General features: G+C 38.4%; 1 protein-coding gene across 2 annotated transcripts in view; it reads right to left on the bottom strand.

The window, feature by feature from the left end:
- Positions 1 to 1,900: 1,900 nt before the first annotated feature.
- GABRB3 (gamma-aminobutyric acid type A receptor subunit beta3) overlaps positions 1,901 to 20,784 on the bottom strand; it is a 666,404-nt gene continuing 647,520 nt past the window's right edge. For both annotated transcript variants that reach the window (XM_068268150.1, XM_068268151.1), the window contains 2 exons: positions 16,043 to 16,287; positions 1,901 to 8,256 (listed from right to left, as the gene is read on the bottom strand). In XM_068268150.1, coding sequence (XP_068124251.1) covers positions 7,906 to 8,256; positions 16,043 to 16,287 — 596 coding nt within the window. In that variant the 3' untranslated portion in view covers positions 1,901 to 7,905. The remainder of the gene's footprint in view (positions 8,257 to 16,042; positions 16,288 to 20,784) is intronic.

Below are 20,784 nucleotides of genomic sequence, written 5' to 3'. Positions count from 1 at the left end.
CCAGGGCGGCTGCGGGAGGGTTTTTTTTCAATAAAAAAAAAACTATTTCATGCAGCCAACTGAAAGTCCGGCGGCCAGAAGTAACACGGAAGGCCGCAATGAGCAGCCTTCCGTGTTTTGCTTACCTCGTCGCCATGGCGACGAGCGGAGTGACGTCATGGAAGTCAGCCAACGTCCTGACGTCAGCCGCCTCCGATCCAGCCCTTAGCGCTGGCCGGAACTTTTTGTTCCGGCTACGCTGGGCTCAGGCGGCTGGGGGACCCTCTTTTGCCGCTGCACGCGGCGGATCGCCGCGCTGCGGTGGCGATCAGGCAGCACACGCGGCTGGCAAAGTGCCGGCTGCGTGTGCTGCTTTTTATTTGATGAAAATCGGCCCAGCAGGGCCTGAGCGGCAGCCTCCGGCGGTGATGGACGAGCTGAGCTCGTCCAGACCGCTCAGCTGGTTAAGTAAGTTAATGGCAAATTGAAGCACTCTACTAAAGGGTAATATTTTGCCAGAAGTACAGTAATTCATGTTTGCAGCTTCTTAGAATGGGGTGACATACTGACAAAAAATGCCAATATGCTTTTAGGCATTTTATAGTTTAAGTGGTGGCACCAAACCTTGGGCACTCAATTCAGACTATGCTTAACTGTCTTCAATGTTGCTATTAGCTACTTTTTAACCTGTCTGCTAAAACTCAGCACTGATTTGTGAGCTTTCATTATAGTAAAAAGCCAGTGGCAAGCTTTGTTAAACAGGAAGAGCTGAAGCAAGCTGTGGAACAGACAGACATAATCACTACTAAAATAAAATGTGTTTCGGCATCTAAGATTTGATTCCTTTAGTAAGATATGCAAATGTGCACATATCATAAGTGCTAACAGATTATAAACTTTAAAATAGCCCTGTCTTCAGAGATGAGGAGGCTACCATTTTCTCCCCCACACTCTGCCCCACCACCCTTGACATTAGAAAAAAAAAAACTGGTAATGCAGCTCCTCTGACTGGAACACTTTTTGAATTGCACACCTGAAATAAATATGAAAATCTGGAAAGTCAAACCACCTAATAAACAAACTGGTTCCAGGTAGGCAATTTATAAATCATTTTATAATCGACTAGTAGCTGCCTAGTAGTTGCCAGACTACTAGGTTGATTTTTAACAACATACATTTCAAACAGCTAGTTAGCAAAGTCCTCAATCATCTAATTGAGCATTTATATTTAAATGTTTCATTAGTTATTGCATAATCATTGCCAGATCATGATGATTATAACAGGATGGGGTGATGACTGTGACATTAGGTAGCACTGTCAGATGTTAGCATATATATTTAACTTCCTAATTAGACAGTACACAATTTCTTCTGGATTTAGCTTTATGTTATGGGTGATATATATTTGAACGTTATAGATGTATATTTGCAGATTATTATCAGGCAGCAGAGACGTTGGACCAATTCCTAACACGCAAAACTGTCTGATGTCCATGACCAATTAACTTGCTTGCCTTTCGATGGTAAAAGGTAGAGGGGAAGCTTTCATTAAAATTGTGCTTCTAGTAATTCTAACAAATAAACATGTTATATGTTATGAGATCATTTACCATATTACTTTTAAATGTATTACTATGAATGAAAAACGTTAGCTTAGAAAAATAATCCCACCACGTTGGAACACACCTTTAAAAAACACAGTAAAACATTTAGCAAAATTTAAAAAACAAAAGCAGAAGAAAAAATAAAACAAGACAAAAAAAAGAAAAGCAAAAACTCATAACAATTCTTGTCACTTTAACAACAGAGAACACTCATTGTATTGGATGTCAGTGATATAAATGTGGCTTAGAAAAAATATATTATCTTCTCTTTAGAAATAGCCTAGATTAGATAAAAAGTAAATAATATTAACGTCTCAGAAATTGATGCAGCTTAATCACCTGTTTAAAAAAATTCATTTTTTTTCCTAGCGAGAGAATGGGAAATATTAAAAAAAAGAAAATGTTTTTTTCTGTGCTGGATGTGTTTGCATATTAAAGAAATCAGTCATTTTAAAGTATATAATATTGTGCTATAAAGTATCATTTGTGATTGTACCATGCTACCGATCACAGGGTTTCATTAATCTGAATGTACAAAGAAGAACGTATAGAAGTGGCTAAATGTGCTAATATTGTAACTGGAAATAAGTATAAGAATGTAAAAAAATGACAAGTCATGCTGTCACAAGAGCGAGCACAAAAAATAATACATCAATAAATTATATGTATATATGCATTCTATGCAAATATATCTTACAGTTGCATGCAGTGTAATGCTTGAAGGAGTGAACACATTTTCATAATAAAATACAGTAAGATATAATATAGCAAATATCCTGAGATGCTTTTGTTTACAGTATTCAACTATTCGAATTAAATCTGCTCTAAAACACACTAAAGAAAATACAGTTTATGCTGCCTTAGACACTTAACATAGATGTCTCTGTAAATGTTTTGTGGTGCACTGCACACATAAGTCTTCTCTACATTCCTCTAAATATTTCTCAGGATTACTGGACTGCATTACTCAATAAAGTAATTGCTTAATATTGCACGTTGTCTCTTTGGGGGCAACTTGTGAATCAACAGCTGAGCATGAACCCTTTCAAGATTTGCTGTCATATGTATCTACTATATTAAAAAAAAATGCAGAATCATTGTGTTTGCAACATTTTTTCCATGTTGAATTATTTGTCAATCTGTACCATTTTATCTGCCGTATTTAGCTTACATGGATTTAACTTTTCTTTTTTTCCTGGCCAGTGGGTAATGGTTCTTCCTCATTAAAAAAAGATATATACTGTGGGACATTGATTTGTGTGCATACATATACAGGCCTACCTAAAACTGGAAGAAGATCATGCCACAAATGGACATTTGTACTAATCTGAAACACCACTCGTATCATGAAATTTTAACTCATGTGACAAAGATGTTCCAATACTTTGTGTTTTATAGCTTTGTGTAAAGGTAAAATTTGTATGTAAGAGTGACTTCTATTATTAATGATCTTTGGCTGCTGCTCTCAGCCCAGGACAGTCATATGTAAGGGTATCAGTTATCATATGTTTCAAGTAGCAAAAAAAGATAACGCTCAATTCTAACAATGTTAGAAGTTGGCTTACTTAAAGAGGAACTCCAGTGAAAATAATGTAATAAAAAAAGTGATTCATTTTTACAATAATTATGTATAAATGATTTAGTCAGTGTTTGCCCATTGTAAGATCTTCCCTGATCTTCCCTGATTTACATTCTGACATTTATTACATGGTGACATTTTTACTGTTGGCAGGTGATGTAGCTGCTGCATGCTTTTTTAGCAGTTGGATACAGCTGTAAACAGCTATTTCTCACAATGCAACAAGGTTCACAGACAGGAAACTGCCAGGAGTACCAAGGTCCTCAGAGTTTCTTGTGGAAGGGGTTTCACCACAATATCAGTCATACAGCACCCCCTGATGGTCGGTTTGTGAAAAAGAATAGATTTCTCATGTAAAAGGTTGTATCAGCTACTGACTGGGATTAAGTTAAATTTTTGGTCAGAGTTTCTCTTTAAGATGGACAGTAGCAAAAACACTGCAAAATGTAAGTGATGCAAAAGACTTAGACCCCGTTCGCATCTGAGCGTTTTGCCGGCGATTTCAGCAAAACGCTCAAGTGCCAGCACTTTTTAAAGTGCTAGTGCCATAATACCCTATGGGCGCGTTTTCACTTGGGTGATTTGCGTTAATCGTCGGTGATTAATGCAAATCGCCAAACACAAATTTGTATCCTGCATCATTTTCAGGCAATTCCCGGTGATCACGTTTAGTGCTATAGAAGCACTAATCGTGATCGCTAAAAATTGGCAAGTGTGAATGGCGATTTTTTTGCGTTAATCGCCATAAATCGCCAGAGTAAAATGCTAGCAAAAGCGCTAGCGTTTTTCGTTTTGCAAGTGTGAATGGGGCCTTAGACTGGATTTTTTTAAAATCTGTTTGCTATTAGGTGCCAACATTTTATGCAAGGTTAATTGATTAGCAGTTGTCTACCCTTGGGCTAAAGCCCTTGGTGTTGAAGCTTGAAACTGCAATGGCAAAAGCATCTATTCCCAGTTCTTTCATCAACCTTTATTTTTTTTTTTTATATGACTCAGACAAGGCTTGCTAACATTTGCCATCTTATACAAGACAATTTTTATAAATGCTGTCTAGGTTTGTTGGAGTACTTGTGCTCTGCAGTGTTTTCCACTGTTTTACAATCTCAGTAAATCAACAACTCTGTGTCTTTGGGGTGTTATTTCTCAAAAGGATATACAAATTCAAATATTTAAGATAAACGGCTGTACTTGACAGAGAAATCTTCTCAATGAAGATAATACAACTGAAGAGAGGGGAATTCAGATATTTTCAAAGCCCATTTGTAACATAGCTGCTTTAAGCCTTTCATTGTATACTCTTCTAAACACTTGCATGCATTGACAATAATGTGACACTGGCTCCAAATTTGTTTCTTATTCACTGTTGAGTATAAAAAGAAAGGAATCAAAAACTAAGTTAATCTCCCCAGAAGTTGTTGGCTCATTTTCAAGGATTTTTAGGAACAGCAAGAATATAGAAATGACATGTGAATTTAGTCAGCAGGAGAATTTCTTTGAGAAGTTGTACTGATATGTGGTGCAGAACTTGGGAGACTGATTAACCCGACAGTCTCCAGCTTTCCAGGTTCATTATATAAAAGAAAATTAAGCATCGTTTTGGAGTATCACTTACCTATGATTACAATAGGTTGCTGAAATTATGTCCTCGTAGTACGTGGACACCTATAGGTTAAAAGATGTCTTATATGGCTACAGTGCATATTCACAGTAAAATTATATATATATTATATATTAGTAATTTAGCCTGTTCCATGAATGGGTGCTGGGCATCCTTCTGCCATAATGCGCATGTATTAGGTAAGATATCAGTCAAAAAAAGCATGTTCTCCATACTGTGCATCCACCAGTATGGCTGTACTACACCAACAGTTGAATTCACTCAAAGGCCTTGATTCATGAAACTGCACTGCTATAGCAGTGCGAGCTCCATGACAGCAGCGCAGCCTAATTCCAGGGCTGCGCACTATGTGCAATCATGCAACGCAGCTTCATGAATCAAAGCCAAAGTGAGCAAGTAAAAGTCTTACCATACACTAACAATCCAGATTATAAGGTTATATCTGCATGATTCTGTTATACAAAAAGGTATCTTTCGGTCCCAACAATCACCTCACAGACCATCCGGTCATCAAGAATTGAAACAACAATAAGGGCCGGCTTACACAGACATTTTCAGTGTGGTAAATGACATGTGACACTCTTCATTTAAGTGTTGTCTGTAACTGCGCTGCTTCCATGTCTTTCTGCCGGGGTAAAAATGCAATGAATTTGCCAAATGATAGGAACAGATGCCAGATGCGTCTTTACTTGTTTGCAGAGAAGCATTTAGTATCAGCTAAAATGCAATGCGCCCAAGCACCCATGACAATCACCTCATGGACCAATGAAATCCATGAATACATTAACAGTAAAGTGCTAATTGCAGACTGTTTCTATAATTTAAAAACTTCCAAAAGTCATAAATGGACCCACAAACAAAATATAAAAGTGGATGAACTTACAATAGGGTCCCATAAATCAGCACTCTTTGTAAAAAATGTGACCAAAACAATATTGAATCACTTGGTGCTACTCGTTCCTCACCCGACTGGTTTTGCAGTATCACATCGTTACAGGTACAACCATATTGTTTGGATAGTTGATGATCTGAACAAGTGATTGCCAGAGGAGGAGGATCCCTTATTGGACAGCTAAAATGTGGCAATACAACCATATAATCTGGGGTTTTAGAGGACTATTCTTTACTTGTGGTGTGGGGAGTGTACTTTTGATGCAGTGAAGACACAATAATGGATATATGTAGAACACTATGCAATTTTTTTAACCTTTTTTTTGGAACTGAAGGGCCTAGTTTTATTTTGGCAGCAAACTCTTTGGAGTATTGAGTCATTGTATAGTGGAGTAAATGTTTCTGCCATATGTATACAGCAGTTTGTGAATTCTGTAAAATGTTTTATATTTTTAAATGTGACCTAAAACATCATCCGATTTTCAAATTCAAAAGTCCTAAAAGTTGATGAAAAAAACCTACTTTAAAATGGAAAAACATAATTATTTTGGATTATATACTTATTTTTTAAAAAATCCAAGAGCATATCTGCATGTGGCAAAAGTAATTGAATACTTAGGATTAGCATATCATTTGAAGGTGACAGCAAAGTCTGCTATTTTTAATCAATGGGATGGCAATAGGGTGTGATTGAGAAACCCTGTGTTATTTAAAGACCAAGGATGAAGCAAAGCCTAATCGCACATGCATATGTGAATGTTTATTATGCCTTGAACAAAGCATGTGTCTGACGACTAGTGTTGATCGTAATAAGTAATTTTGGTTTTGTGAAATTATGCATAATTTTTTGCAATGGGTAATTTTGACTTTGCGTAATTTTGTGTTATTTTCAGGGTCAGACCAAGTATTGAAAACATGATTCACCAACTTTTGCCACATGGGACATTTTTTGTAATAGATACATGAACAAATATAATTATCTTTATTTCACTTAACAAGGTTTTCCTCATTCACTTGTAGGACTTGTTTGAAAATCAGACAAAGAAACTTTCAAGTACCACTGTGTGTCAATTCTAAGTCATCATGTGAAACTGTAGGATTTCAGGACATTCCCATACCATCTTATTTACACGTGTACAGTACTGTAACCACAGATGGAAAATGGATTTAACCACTTCATGCCATGGGCTGAAAATAGCAAATACGTGTACATGTGCACTTCAGCAGAATTGCTGGACTTATATAAATGTCCTATTTGCACTAAAGGTGCACAAGTAGGAAATGTGATGTCCATGTCGCTGGAAGTGGTTAAATAATAAACAGGGCTGTGTTCTAACATATTCATGTTTACAATGTTTAAAAATCTGTAACCTCTGAGCAAAGAAACTTTATAAGTCATGAAATATTTTTAACAAGATCTTTAAATATAGGCACATTGGCACATAAAATTCAATTTTCAGTGCACTTTCTGTTAACTGGCTTGTTTCATAAATAATCCCACCTGTATTACGTCACTGGGAATAAATGGTTTACATATTTAAGTGACTATTAGAAGTTGCTTGTGTGGATCATGTACTGATCTAAATAACATGAAGGGCATCCACCTAGAAATTCATCAATTAATTTAGGATCAGTGCTTTAAAATGGATTCCTATGTGCTCTTCATACAAATAACTTCTTTTTGCACTTTAACAAAACTGTAAGCGCTAGGAGTGAACGATCAAACCAAATGCTAATAATAGGACAAAAGGGGAAAAAAGAACAAAAATAAGCATGAGAAAAATAACCCCTCTAAAATGTTCTCACAAAAATAAATATACATGATTAACAGCACTGGTAGGAAAATCCCAATGAAGTTATATTGGTGACCATGGTGGCAGTTCTGCCAATTTTAAATAGAAAAAAAAAAAGATGATGGATATAATCCCATTACCTAAATATCAGAATTCATTAAAGACGTATCTCAAGCAGTATTTCAAAAGTCCCAAAGGCAAGTCCTTAAAAGGAAAAGTTGCATTGTTCAAAGCTTTAAAACTGTCCTTTTTACTTGTTCTTGAAAAATTGTCCATTGTTGCAGAATATGCTTCCTCTTTTTACATGTGCATGTGCCAGCACAGAGATGAGCGTGTGCATACATTCATGTCAGTACAGTGTATGCTCATGAAAACGTTCTTCTTCCATTGCATACAGTGAACAAACTAGATATTATTTGTTGACTATTTAATGTCAGTTTGTCAGTTGACATAGTATAACCAGTAGATTAAGTTGAAAAGTGAAAAAGTGATAGGAAAGATCATTCTTGACCACCTGTCTATAGCATTCACATCTGTTAGGTCTGGGATTTTGATTTTAAGTTGCGAGGATCTCCTCCTCAGATGGCTTTTCTTGCCATGTGGCGTTGTTCTGTCCATTGTGCGGCGAGCAAGTCCGTCTCGAGTCACGCTTTGCTTTCTATACTGAATTCCTGAGCCGTCAAATGAAGTGGTTGAATTCCTGGCATCAGTGATGCTTGTTGTAATTTCATTTCCAGTGACCTCGTTGTGGATCTCAAGAGTTGTCAGTAGTATGTTTCCATGTGCATCCACCTAAACAAAAATACATTTAAATTACTGGCTATTAAGTATTAATAAAGGTCAGATGGACAGATCAGATCTATTTGTGTCTGTAATCATTGCTACAATTACAAGTGCTGAATATCTTGTTTACTCTTATAACTAGTCACAGGAAGAACAAAAGTGGGGTTGTCGATTTACTTTGAGACCCAGACTGCATTTCGTACTGCATTAAGAACATAAAGAACTCTCTCCTATCCTGCTTTTTACCTTGGTTAGACGGTCTGTCAGGGAAATGGAACTATATGATACTAGTTTAGGATACAACGACCAGTAGTCACCCAGGTAAGGATAAAAATAGGTTGAAACCAATAAAAATTTAAAGGGGGAGGTTATCTGGCTTGCAGTCACTGCTATGTATCCCCTTTTCTTATTTCTTTCTGCTTCATACACAATTAGGAATGACAACTGAATGAATTGTGCGCCCCCTCCTACACTGCGCCCTGAGGCTGGAGCCTCTCCAGCCTATGCCTCGGCCCGGCCCTGAGACTAAGTCTGCTGTGGACATCTCGAGTGGATTCGGGTTTAATGCCTCACCTGCGTAAGTGGTTGGTCGCCCCTTTGCAACCCACCTTTGTAAGTAGTCCTTTTTATAATTTTCTACCAAATTTTATTTATTAATTAACATACTATGCTATCTGGGTGTACCGTTGTTTCTGTGTAATTTTTTAGGGTGCCAAGACACCCCACCCCTCTAAGTGAAGGAGCTTGCTTTGGGAGCGCTGCACACTGTCCTATAGAGAATTCGTACTTTTTTTGGCTCACTCTGAATAGGCATTGCAGATGTAATAGAAAAACATTTTCCTAAGTACCTTTTCTAAAATCAGGAATCAGGAGGGAACAACAATTAAATGATGCTCTGTGAACTGTGAACTAACCTATTTAAAGAAGAACTGTCACAAAAATCTTAAAATGTAAAACACATACAAATACGAAGTACATTTCTTCCAGAGTAAAATGAACCATACATTACTTTTCCTATGTTGCTGTCACTTACAGTAGGTAGTAGAAATCTGACATTACCGACAGGTTTTGGATTAGTCCATCTCTTCATGGGGGATTCTCAGCATGGCCATTATCCTTTATAAAGTCATTCCCTGAAAAAGTTTTATACAATGATGCTGGACAGCCTCCCTGCTCACCGTACTCTTTTTTTGCAGTTGGACAGAGCAACTGCCATTCACTAAGTGCTTTTAAAAATAAAGAAAACCCTAAGAAACCCCTATGAGAAGATGGGCTAGTCCAAAATCTGTCGATAATGTCAGATTTCAACTACTTACTGTAAGTGACAGCAACTTAGGAGAAAATAAATTTATGGCTCATTTTACTCCGGAAGAAACGTACTTCTTATTTGTATATGTTTACATGTATTTTAAATTTTAAGATTTTTGCGACAGAGGACCTTTAAGGAATGTGTATATTGTGCATTTGATTACTGTTTTTAAGCATATATTTTATTACATCTATTAAATGGCTGAAGATTTTAATGACTGCTTAGCATGTACATCCTTGGTTATGGTGTAAGCCACTTTTTATACAACAGGGGCTCCTATTCTGTCTAGAGCCTTTGGTAAAGCTTATTCTTAAAGGGATACTGTAGGGGGGTCGGGGGAAAATGAGTTGAACTTACCCGGGGCTTCTAATGGTCCCCCACAGACATCCTGTGTTGGCGCAGCCACTCACCGATGCTCCGGCCCCGCCTCCAGTTCACTTCTGGAATTTCAGACTTTAAAGTCAGAAAACCACTGCCCCTGCGTTCCAGTGTCCTCGCTACCGCTGATGTCACTAGGAGTGTACTCCGCAGACACAGACCATACTGGGCCTGCGCTGTGCGCTCTTGGTGACATCAGCGGGATCGAGGACACGGCAACGCAGGCGCAGTGGTTTTCAGACTTTAAAGTCTGAAATTCCAGAAGTGAACCGGAGGCGGGTCCGGAGCATCGGTGAGTGGCTGCGCCAACACAGGATGTCTGCGGGGGACCGTTAGAAGCCCCGGGTAAGTTCAACTCATTTTCCCCTGACCCCCCTACAGTATCCCTTTAACATATATGATTATGTGTGTGTATTATAAATGTAAATAATATGTTAAATACATAGTGAATTTTATTTGGGGCCCAAGAATGATCGCACAGACAGGCATTATTACAATTTCTAGCTTCTGCATTGTCAGTGAGCATGCAGTTCAGTTCCTGGCTTTATCTGCTGAGTTTACAATGCTGACAAAAGTGTCAGACCTGAATAAGCCAGGCGTAAAGTATATACTATTTCTCCTTCTTATCAGACCGGAACTGATTAAATGTTCCAACAATATTATTATTAAATGATGGAACTAGGATCATATGGTAAAGTGCGTAAAAGCATTGCCTATGTTGACAAAATTGAAATTCCATTCAAGTGTTGATTTTGTTTACTCCTGCAAAATATATATATTTTACTTTATCACAGAACTCGATTATTTTTCAAACATTTGGCTGCTCACATTTTTTTTTACAACATCTATTCAGCAAATATCTTCAAGATCTTAAATAGCATGCCTAACCCTTCCACCTACCTTCCATTATTCACTATCAATTGTATGAGATAGAAATATTAAACGTATGAAATGTATTTAAAGTTATAAAGGGTAATTTAGATTCACTGATGACCTTTACGGCACACCATAGTTAAAATGGTCGCAGGAGTTCCAATCATGGCAAAGCATTGAGGCACATTCCAGACCCACGAGTTCCAAGTCATAAGCATTTTGACCCCTCATTTAATCCAGAATCCTATTTATTTGGTGATGTATATGTATTTACCAAAGATAGGACCTGCTTTTTAGTAATTATCTGTGGCAAAACTGTAACTATGCATCATCGTATTCAGTTTAAAGATGGTGTCTTAATTGACAGTAATGGCATTATACACAGATTTGTACATTTCTTACATCATATGCAAAACACAGATGATATGATTTCTCATACAGCAGCTACAGCGTCTGAAAAAAAAAAAGCAAACACACAAAAAACAAAAAAACAAAAACAAACCAAAAACAAACCAAAAACAGAGGTCTGTTTGACTGAGATTTAATAGGCATAGAAGTTTAAAACAAATATAAATGTTCCAGAAAATTAACTTGATCTCTTAAGTAGAAAATATGTTGTTAGGTTACAAGTGTGCAATGCTGGGAATGCACAATGAGTTTTTCCTGCAGATATAATGGCTGGTCGATTTTCTGATCGATATTTCAATAGTTTTTCTGATAGTTTTTCCGATTGATTTCCATTCACTTCTATGAGAAAATCAATCAGAAAAACAATCAAAATCAGATCAGATCTGTCGGAAATGATCTATTGAGCCATCTATCTGCCTAAAAACTCATTGGCTATCATTCATAAAAGTGTGTTCGGTGAAAAAAATCCATGCAGGAAAATACCGCATTCGGTATTTTAGACTTCTGTGTGCTCATTCATAAAAATGTTTACAGTTGCGATAGCAGTGCGGTATTTACCCAAACTAGGCTGGCGGTAGGCTGGTGGAAACATGAGAAGCTGGCTAAGTTGTTACATTTTCTCCTCAAAAGACAGCGTTACAATAGAAGAGGCAGCCCAAGTATCCCTTTAGATGTGCATTTTTTTAAAAACTGCCTCTGTTTGCCCTGAATCTGCACTGAATCTGTCTATTAGTTTTTCTAAACAATCTATTTAATTGCCACAGCTTACAAGAACGTCAAGAGATGTTACACATGCAGGCTTTCTGATGTGAAATATATCTGAAAACAGGTACCCAAGGGGTTAAAAAACACAGCCTCGGTATTTTGGAATGCCTTTTTTCCTCTGCTCTCACTGCTACTGCCTGGGAGGTCTGTCTCCATTAACTTATCTGTTATCCGCATGCTTATTGAGTCTTCAAAAGGCGCGGTATTCTCCGTACTGATTCAGCCTGCTCTAATCTTTATGAATTGACATTTAGTGACATGTGTTGAGATAATCACCGCACAAGGCGGTAATTTATCGCTCTGCTCGGGAATGTCAGCTTTTCATGCGGAAACAGCTTTTATGAATAGACATTTTGCTAAGTGCTCGGTAAACTCAGCTGTTTTCAGCATTTCCCCATGCGGGAATGCTTTATGAATGATAGCCATTGTGTATTCCCAATATTAAAGGTTAGGTTGCATGAGCTTGTGGTTCTTCTTAAATGTATAATGGTACAAAAAACATTTATTTTTTTGAAGGTTCTATTCATCCAGCTCATAGTATATCCAAATAGAAAAAAAAGCGAGGTGACTTTGACAATCTTTTTTTAAAGACATTTCACCAATATAAAAGTGGCCATACACTGGTAAATCAGCACAATTTCTCTCCTTCAGGCTAGTGATGTGTACTGTTGCTATGAAAGGGAGGATGCAGTGCATGGTTTTTATTTATTTTTCTATGGGATACTGAGATCTGTGATTATCAATAGTCTCACATATATGGGTGTAGTCTTGAAGACCAAATGCCTTATATATAGGGCAGAGGTAAGCCTTTAGAAGTTACCAAATCACCAGTTGGTCAAAGTGAAACAAAAGCCAGTCACAGTTTAATGGTTTTTTTTTTCACCAAATTGGGAATAATATATTTATACCTTTAGCTGTTGAGGGAACGTGGTTTAACTTAAACAATAAGGACCGCAACACCAGAATGGGGTCCAGGATTCCAGTGGATCCATTGAATGAGGGTCCAGAAAAAGTTGGTTTGCTATCTTGGATGTGGAAGCTTTGCTTATTTAAGCTAAATGGAGAGAGGGATGTGTAAAAAGATAAGACCAGAATGGAAATCTTAAAATCCTGTTGTTGTGCAGGGGTCCATCTGTTAAATGTAAACACTCGCCCAAAGCATTTAAAATGAAAATTAAATAAAAAAATATTTCCAGTAGAGGGAAAAATGGAGGGCAGCCAGCAGTGATGTTAAAATATAACCTCATGGATTACATTGAGGCACACATCATTTATAACAGAATAGGATAAGCCAGTAATTACTTTTATTTATTTCTATTCTCCTACTTTTCTTTTTAGGTGTGGCAGGAGCTTCCAGCGTGTACAGCGAGTCCTAATTTGGGTTTAGCATGGTTGGGATCTTTTTTTTCCTAACCTTCCTATATGACATTTATTACAGGAATCTGGCATCTGTTTTTCCCTGTGTGACATTTATTATGTGAACTTGGCCTGCATGTTTTATCAGCAAACTTTTGTTTTTCTTAGCATTTTAGTAAGGGGGCTTTTAGGACCATTGTAGCCCCTTACACACTCCAATGAGTTCTGGTTCACCATGAGCTCGCTGGTTAGTCTGTACCTCTCGGTGTTACAAGCCCTACTCCATAGAGCCAAATTAATCCATGCCATGCACTGATGAGGATCAAACAATCCGAAACAGTCTGTATGCATGTTGGATTATTATGGCTCTGTACAAATTAACAAGCTGACACATCATTGCATTCCAGCGGTTCTGGAGGTGTGTTTAGCTTCTAAGGGCAACAATGATTAATTTGTATATATTCAGCAGTGATGCCCTGAGAGACATCTCAAGCTCACTCCAACCTGAATTATCGCAAATTCTTTCTATTTTAAGAAAGCAAACGATCAGAGTAAGCAGGATATCCCGTTCAGAACGGGATTTCCTGCTGGGCTTCCCCGGTCGCCATGGCGACGAGGCGGGATGACGTCACTGACGTCATGGTCTAAATAATTAATCAGGGATATACCAAAGACACGGAAGATCAAAAATTGAAAAATACTTTTTCTTTTTTATTTGCAAAAAGGTGCAGAAATATGTACACAAAATCTTTAATCACGTAAAAAGTGCTTATAATTGATTGAAAAAAAGGCAACAACATCGATTTGTTTCGGGTTAGTAACCCTTCTTCAGGCCTTTAAATATAGTGAACATCTGCACAGTTGGAATACAAGGTAGAAACTCATCTGGTCAAATATAAAGCCAGGGCAGACCACCACAAGATCAAACAAAGAGCCGCATGGAGACCGGACATCCAAACAGGGTGTTTTGGTTTTTTTTTGTATGTTTTGCTTCTCCCAAATACACTAACTACTGTCACTGACGTCATGGACATCGGGACATCACAGGGAATCCCAATCCACCCCTCAGCGCTGCCTGGCACTGATTGGCCAGGCTGCGCAAGGGGTCTGGAGGGGGGGGGGGGCGCGGTGGGTAGTGGCAAATCGGCGGCGAGCGGCGGCGAACTGAATATGCACGCAGCTAGCAAAGTGCTAGCTGCGTGCAGTAAAAAAAAAAATTTGAAAATCGGCCCAGCGGGGCCGGAGAAATCCTTCTGCGCAGGTTACCCCGAGCTGAGCTCGGGATAACCGGCAGGAAGGTTAAGTGAACCATTTAGTATGGGGATTTGGTCTGCCACCACCTTATGCCATGGGCAGTACTTCTGAGGCTATTCATGTTAGACCATTCTAACAAGAAAATAGTATGAGTTCATTAATAAAAGGTAGCTTAAAAACGTTTTACTGAACTAGCATTTTTTATTCTAAGTGTTTATGTGCTTGTTTTAACGTTTATTTCTTTGTGAGGATGGTTAATGCATTCTAATCCTGGTAGCATTCTAATCCTGGTAGCATTCTATTGGATGGTTGGATGCTGCAATGGCAACCAATGCAAGTGATAATTTGGTTCTTGTTTTTGCTTGCAGAACACCATATGGCAAGTTTTCAAAATGGTCTTTTGCAGAAGTCCAGATTCAACAGAAATCCAGATTCTGCTGAAAAAATCAATAATGTACTGTAGGCTAATCTGGGGACTACAGGAAGCGGAAGCAAAAGGTGATGGAAGTGCAATTTAATTCAGTGTAGGCTTTTTTCTCTGCTGAATCTGTCATTCTTAAAAGGCTGCTCTGCTTAAAAAAAGACAAATCTTTGGTGATCTGTTATCAAAGTACCTCTTTTTCATAATCAGATCCCTAAGAAGTGAAAATAGCGTTGTTTGACCCAAGTTATGTAAACACCAGAGTTTAATATTTCCGGAAACAACCTCTATTGTTGTTTCAGGTGACATTTGAATCCAAACAAATATACAGCTGAGCTGCTTGGCTCTCTGTCAAGCACCTTGCTTGTCCTCTTCAGAACAAGGAGGCCAAGCAGGAGGTGTTCCATTGCAACTTGCAGTGAGAACTACAACACAAGTCAGACAAGTGGTAACTAATTTAGCAGATAATGAGGAGTCTGCTGGCATTAGGAAACACCTGCATTCATGCTTAAGTTTATTTCAAACCAATAATAATAATAAAACATTCAATTTCTCTGGAATAATCAAGATAACCCTGTTTCAAGCCTTAATGTAACTTTCAGATTGTGTTTCATTGTTCTGGAATGTTTCTTTTATTGTCTTAAGAAAACCTTTTTTGAAAGCAAAAAACAAAAACAAAAATTTAGGGTAACAAAAAATCCTGCAGATAAAGGCAGCTTAAAGTGGCAAATTAAGCACCTGGCATCAGAAAAAGGGACAGAAGTTACCAATACAGAAATCTGGAGATCAACATTTCAGGACAGACTGATAACTACTTTAATACCATGCTATTAGACGTCATTTTGGGCATATGGAAGGGGACACCATCCTATCTCTTTGAACAGAGATACACATTAAAGCATAGTTAGGTTCCGGAGCTTCAATGATTGTTGAAATATCTGATTTACTTTATTTTCATAGTCACAAACAAAACATACATACTGCATACACACACACTCAATAGCTTGAATATGTAACAATCAATACCATACCCTATTGCTTTCAAACTTGGATCGGTCATTATTTGCCTTAGCAGTTTTCTCTGCAAGCTTCTTTTGCATTTGTGGGCCTCTTCCAAAGAAAATGTAGTTAACAAAGGCATATTCCAGTAAGGCCAAGAACACAAATACAAAACATCCCATCAAATACATGTCAATGGCTTTCACATATGGGATTTTAGGTAATGTTTCTCGCAGGTGAGTATTAATGGTTGTCATAGTCAGGACCGTAGTTATACCTAAAAACAAAAGAAAAAGGAATAATTATTTGCATTACTGACTAGCTGGTTTTGTGCTAGTGATGCAGAACACTAATTAAAAATTACAAGATGAATTTTTAGCCTGGAACACTTCTCTTCTCTCGCTTCATTATTTCGAATGTAGTATCACTTGGGATCTGTAGCTATATAGGTAAAGCGTAGACATCAGGTCATAATGAATTTTAAAGTACTTGTATAATGTCTAAAGAACATATTACTCAATTAAACTAGTAGTCAGTGACATCCTCTGGATTCTTCATAGTGCCCCAAATCATTAAAAGGGATATTTATGAAAGCCTGTCCTCCAGTGTCCTGTCCGGTGTCCCCTTACTCTGACCCCATCCTCTGTCCTCTTTCCCTGTGTCTGGTGACCTATCATCTGTACTACATTCTCTATCTCCATGCCCCCCATGTCCTCCAGGGTCCCTCTTTCTCTATTCGCATGTCCCTGCCCCCGTGTCCTCCGCTGTCTCCCTTCCTGTGTTCCTCCCCCCCCCCCTGTGTCCTCTGGTGTCCCCCTTCCTATGTCCCCATCCCCCTGTGTCCTCAGGTTTCCCATTTCCTGCATCCCCTGTCCTGCGGTGTTTTAAGTACATACATATACAGCCAGCCAGGAGCTCAGAGAAATAGGAAGTAAGCACAGTATGCGTAGCTAAGTTCCAATTAGGTGGGTCCACTGCCCAAGAACACCAATCATGCCGCTCACTGCTCCCTGCTCTTTATTTAATAGGAGCTGATGGTCTAGAGGGTAGGACCACTGCTATGTCATTGGGTCCAATCTCTGCAGTTTCTCAGGAGTGCAGAGATAGGCTCCAATGATGGTTTAGCTATTAATGCCTGTGCTAATTGGAAAGCTGATACGGCGCCTACGCAGAAGCACAGATTGTAAGTATTGCCACGCGCTACAGCGCCTGTGCATAGCTTGTCGGGGTATTTTTGATGGAGCAAGCACTGGATCCCCAAGGTTCAAGAGGACAGGGGAGGCCTCATTAGGATCCTGAGGCTTCCCCTCCTGAGGTAAGGGTATCCTGAGGTAATAGGGGCACATTTTTACTTACAGATCCTTTTTAATCTTTGTACAATATACAGTGGGATGAGAAAGTTTGGGCAACCTTGTTAATCGTCATGATTTTCCTGTATAAATCATTGGTTGTTATAATAAAAAATGTCAGTTAAATATATCATATAGGAGACAAACAAAGTGATATTTGAGAAGTGAAATAAAGTTTATTGCATTTACAGAATTGTACAATGATTGTTAAAATAAAATTAGGCAGGTGCATAAATTTGGGCACTGTTGTCATTTTATTGATTCCAAAACCTTTAGAACTAATTATTGTAACTCAAATTGGCTTGGTAAGCTCAGTGACCCCTGACCTACATTCATAGGTGAATCCAATTATAAGAAAGAGTATTTAAGGGGGTCAATTGTAGTTTCCCTCCTCTTTTAAACTTCTCAGAAGTGTAGCAACATGGGGGTCTCAAAACAACTCTCAAATGATGTGAAGAGAAAGAATGTTCACCATCATGGTTTAGGGGAAGGATACAGAAAGCTGTCTTAGAGATTTCTGCTGTCTGTTTTACAGTAAGGAACATATTGAGGAAATGGAAGACTACAGTTAAGACACAAAATAGCAGACCAAGAAAAATCTCGGATAAACAGAAGTGGCGATTGGTGAGAACAGTCAGAATTAACCCACAGACCAGCACCAAAGACCTACAACATAATCTTGCTGCAGATGGAGTCACTGTGCATCGTTCAACCATTTGGCGCACTCTACACAAGGAGATGATGTATGCAGAGGAAACCTTTTTTCCGCCCACAGCCCCAAACAGAGCCACTTGAGGTATGCTAAAGCACATTTGGACAAGCCAGCTTCATTTTGGAACAAGGTGCTTGGGACTGCTGAAACTAAAATGTAGTTATTTGGGCATAACAAGGGGCATTATGCATGGAGGAAAAACAACACAGCATTTCAAGAAAAACACCTGCTACCTACAGTAAAATATGGTGGTGGTTCCATCATGCTGTGGGGCTGTGTGGCCAGTGCAGGGACTGGGAATCTTGTCAAAGTTGAGGGATGCATGGATTCCACTCAGTATCAGCAGATTCTGGAGACCAATGTCCAGGAAGCAGTGATAAACCTGAAGCTGCGCCGGGACTGGATCTTTCAACAAGACAACGACCCTAAACACTGCTCAAAATCCACTAAGGCATTCATGCAGAGGAACAAGTACATTGTTCTGGAATGGCCATCTCAGTCCCCAGACCTGAATATAATTGAAAATCTGTGGTGTAAGTTAAAAAGAGCTGTCCATGCTCAGGAAGCCATCAAATCTGAATGAACTAGAGATATTTTGTAAAAAAAAGAATGGTCCAAAATACCTTCAACCAGAATCCAGACTCTCATTGGAACCTACAGGAAGAGTTTAGAGGCTGTAATATCTGCAAAAGGAGGATCTACTAAATATTGATTTCATTTCTTTTTTATGGTTCCCAAATTTATGCACCTGCCTAATTTTGTTTAAACAATTATTGCACACTATCTGTAAATGCAATAAACTTCATTTCACTTCTCAAATATCACTGTGTGTGTCTCCTATATTATATATTTAACTGACATTTTTTATCGTAACAACCAACAATTTATACAGGAAAATCATGACGATTAACAAGGTTGCCCAAACTTTCGCATGTGAGCCTATCATGCCGCTGCCGCTACACTGCGCACCTCACTGCGCACTTCAAATAGCGAAGTCTGGTAGCCATAAAAACAGACAACAATAGGTGTCCGTTTCATTGCCAGCTTCACTACAGGGGTCCTTGCCGGGCAGCGTCATCAGTTAGGCTGTGTCCCTCTCCACACGGCAGTTGTGTCCCAGCATAGATAGAGGTTGTGGCTCACTCTGCACGGCAGCTAATTGCTGCTCTTTACGGCAGATGGAGTGACCTCTGTAACTGCAAGATTGTGCAGTTGAATAAGAACAGTTGAAGGAAAAATCCAATAAGCGCTGCCCAGAGGGGAGAATAATAACGGCATCTAACACAGCAGGGAAAGATGCCTCCTACAACATAATGGGTTAGCCCGAGCTGCGTCAGTAAGGTAAATCTGCAGACGTGACTGTAAAACTATACAAGGATGCTGTCAGTGTGAAAAAAAAAATCCTACAGCCACATTACATGTTACTACCTATGCTCCACATACATCTATAAATATTACAGTGACAAAAAAACAAAGAATTTAGCCATAGTGCCCCTTTACCTGTATTGTTTTTTTTCCATCACTGGCGCTTGAGCTACATTATTTACTGCAGGGTATATTATGCCAAGAATTGAACGGCATTGCTGGTAGTCTAATATGCACATTATATAGCCCACAATTTTACCTGCATTGCTTTCCACTGGTGGGAGAGATCTTGTTCTACATTATTTAGTGCTGCATATATTACAGAATTGAGTAGCACTACTGCTAGCCTGAACAACTTTTATCATCATTGCTTTCTGCTACCAGAGCGGCTAATTCTAGTTCATGTTCTACTCCTACTGGTCTGTTTTCACAGAAGAGCATTGTTTGAAAAAAAAAAAAAAACAACACTCAAAGGGGTTCTTTCGCGAATGAGGAAAAAAATAAAAAGTGGTTTATGCATAAACTATTAAACATCCTTCTAAAATAGTGTAAAAAGTTTTTTTTAAAAAATGGATGGTTTCATCAATACAACATGTAATGTAAATCGTGACGGATGACGGCTGGAAGGCTAATCCATTTGTTAGGGGTGGTGTTTTGTTTTACTTTCTTTTCACAAACATAACTCCTGCTGAATATGTGTTTACATTGTTGTTAGGAAACCAGAGGGGTGCAGAGACTCGTTTGTGAAAAAGTCATAAGGTGCTGGGAGAATGAATCAGTCCCATCTACACCATATGATTCTTTGTCAGATTTGATTCAATTTGATTTGATTCATTGATTTAATGTGATTCAATCTGACATGTCCAATTCATGATTCGATTCAATTTGAATCAAATTGTGTTATGGTTGTGAAAAGGAAGTAAAAAAAAAACACCCCTAACAAATGGATTAGCCTCCCAGTCCTTCATACGTCACTATTTACAATACATGTTGTATTGATGAAACCATTCATTTTAAAAAAAAACTTTTTACACTATTTTAAAAGGATGTTTAATAGTTTATGCATAAACCACTTTTTATTTTTTTCCTCATTCGTGGAAGAACCCCTTTAAGTTTGTGTATGTACAATTGTTATCATAAATGCAGTTCTGATCACAAAGGGAGCTTGTTTATTTTGTTTCTTAGGGCCAGTTCCCTCGGACTTTTGGGGGACGGTTCATTTAGCCGATGCTAAATGCTTTTTTGCAACCAAGCATTAAAGAGAATCTGTACTCTGAAATTCTTACAATAAAAAGCATACCATTCTATTCATTATGTGCTCCTGGTCCCCTCTGTGCTGTTTCTGCCA

Source organism: Hyperolius riggenbachi, chromosome 2 (assembly GCF_040937935.1).
Source record: "Hyperolius riggenbachi isolate aHypRig1 chromosome 2, aHypRig1.pri, whole genome shotgun sequence".
Taxonomy (NCBI): Eukaryota; Metazoa; Chordata; class Amphibia; order Anura; family Hyperoliidae; genus Hyperolius; species Hyperolius riggenbachi.
This window is presented reverse-complemented; position numbering and strand designations above follow the sequence as displayed.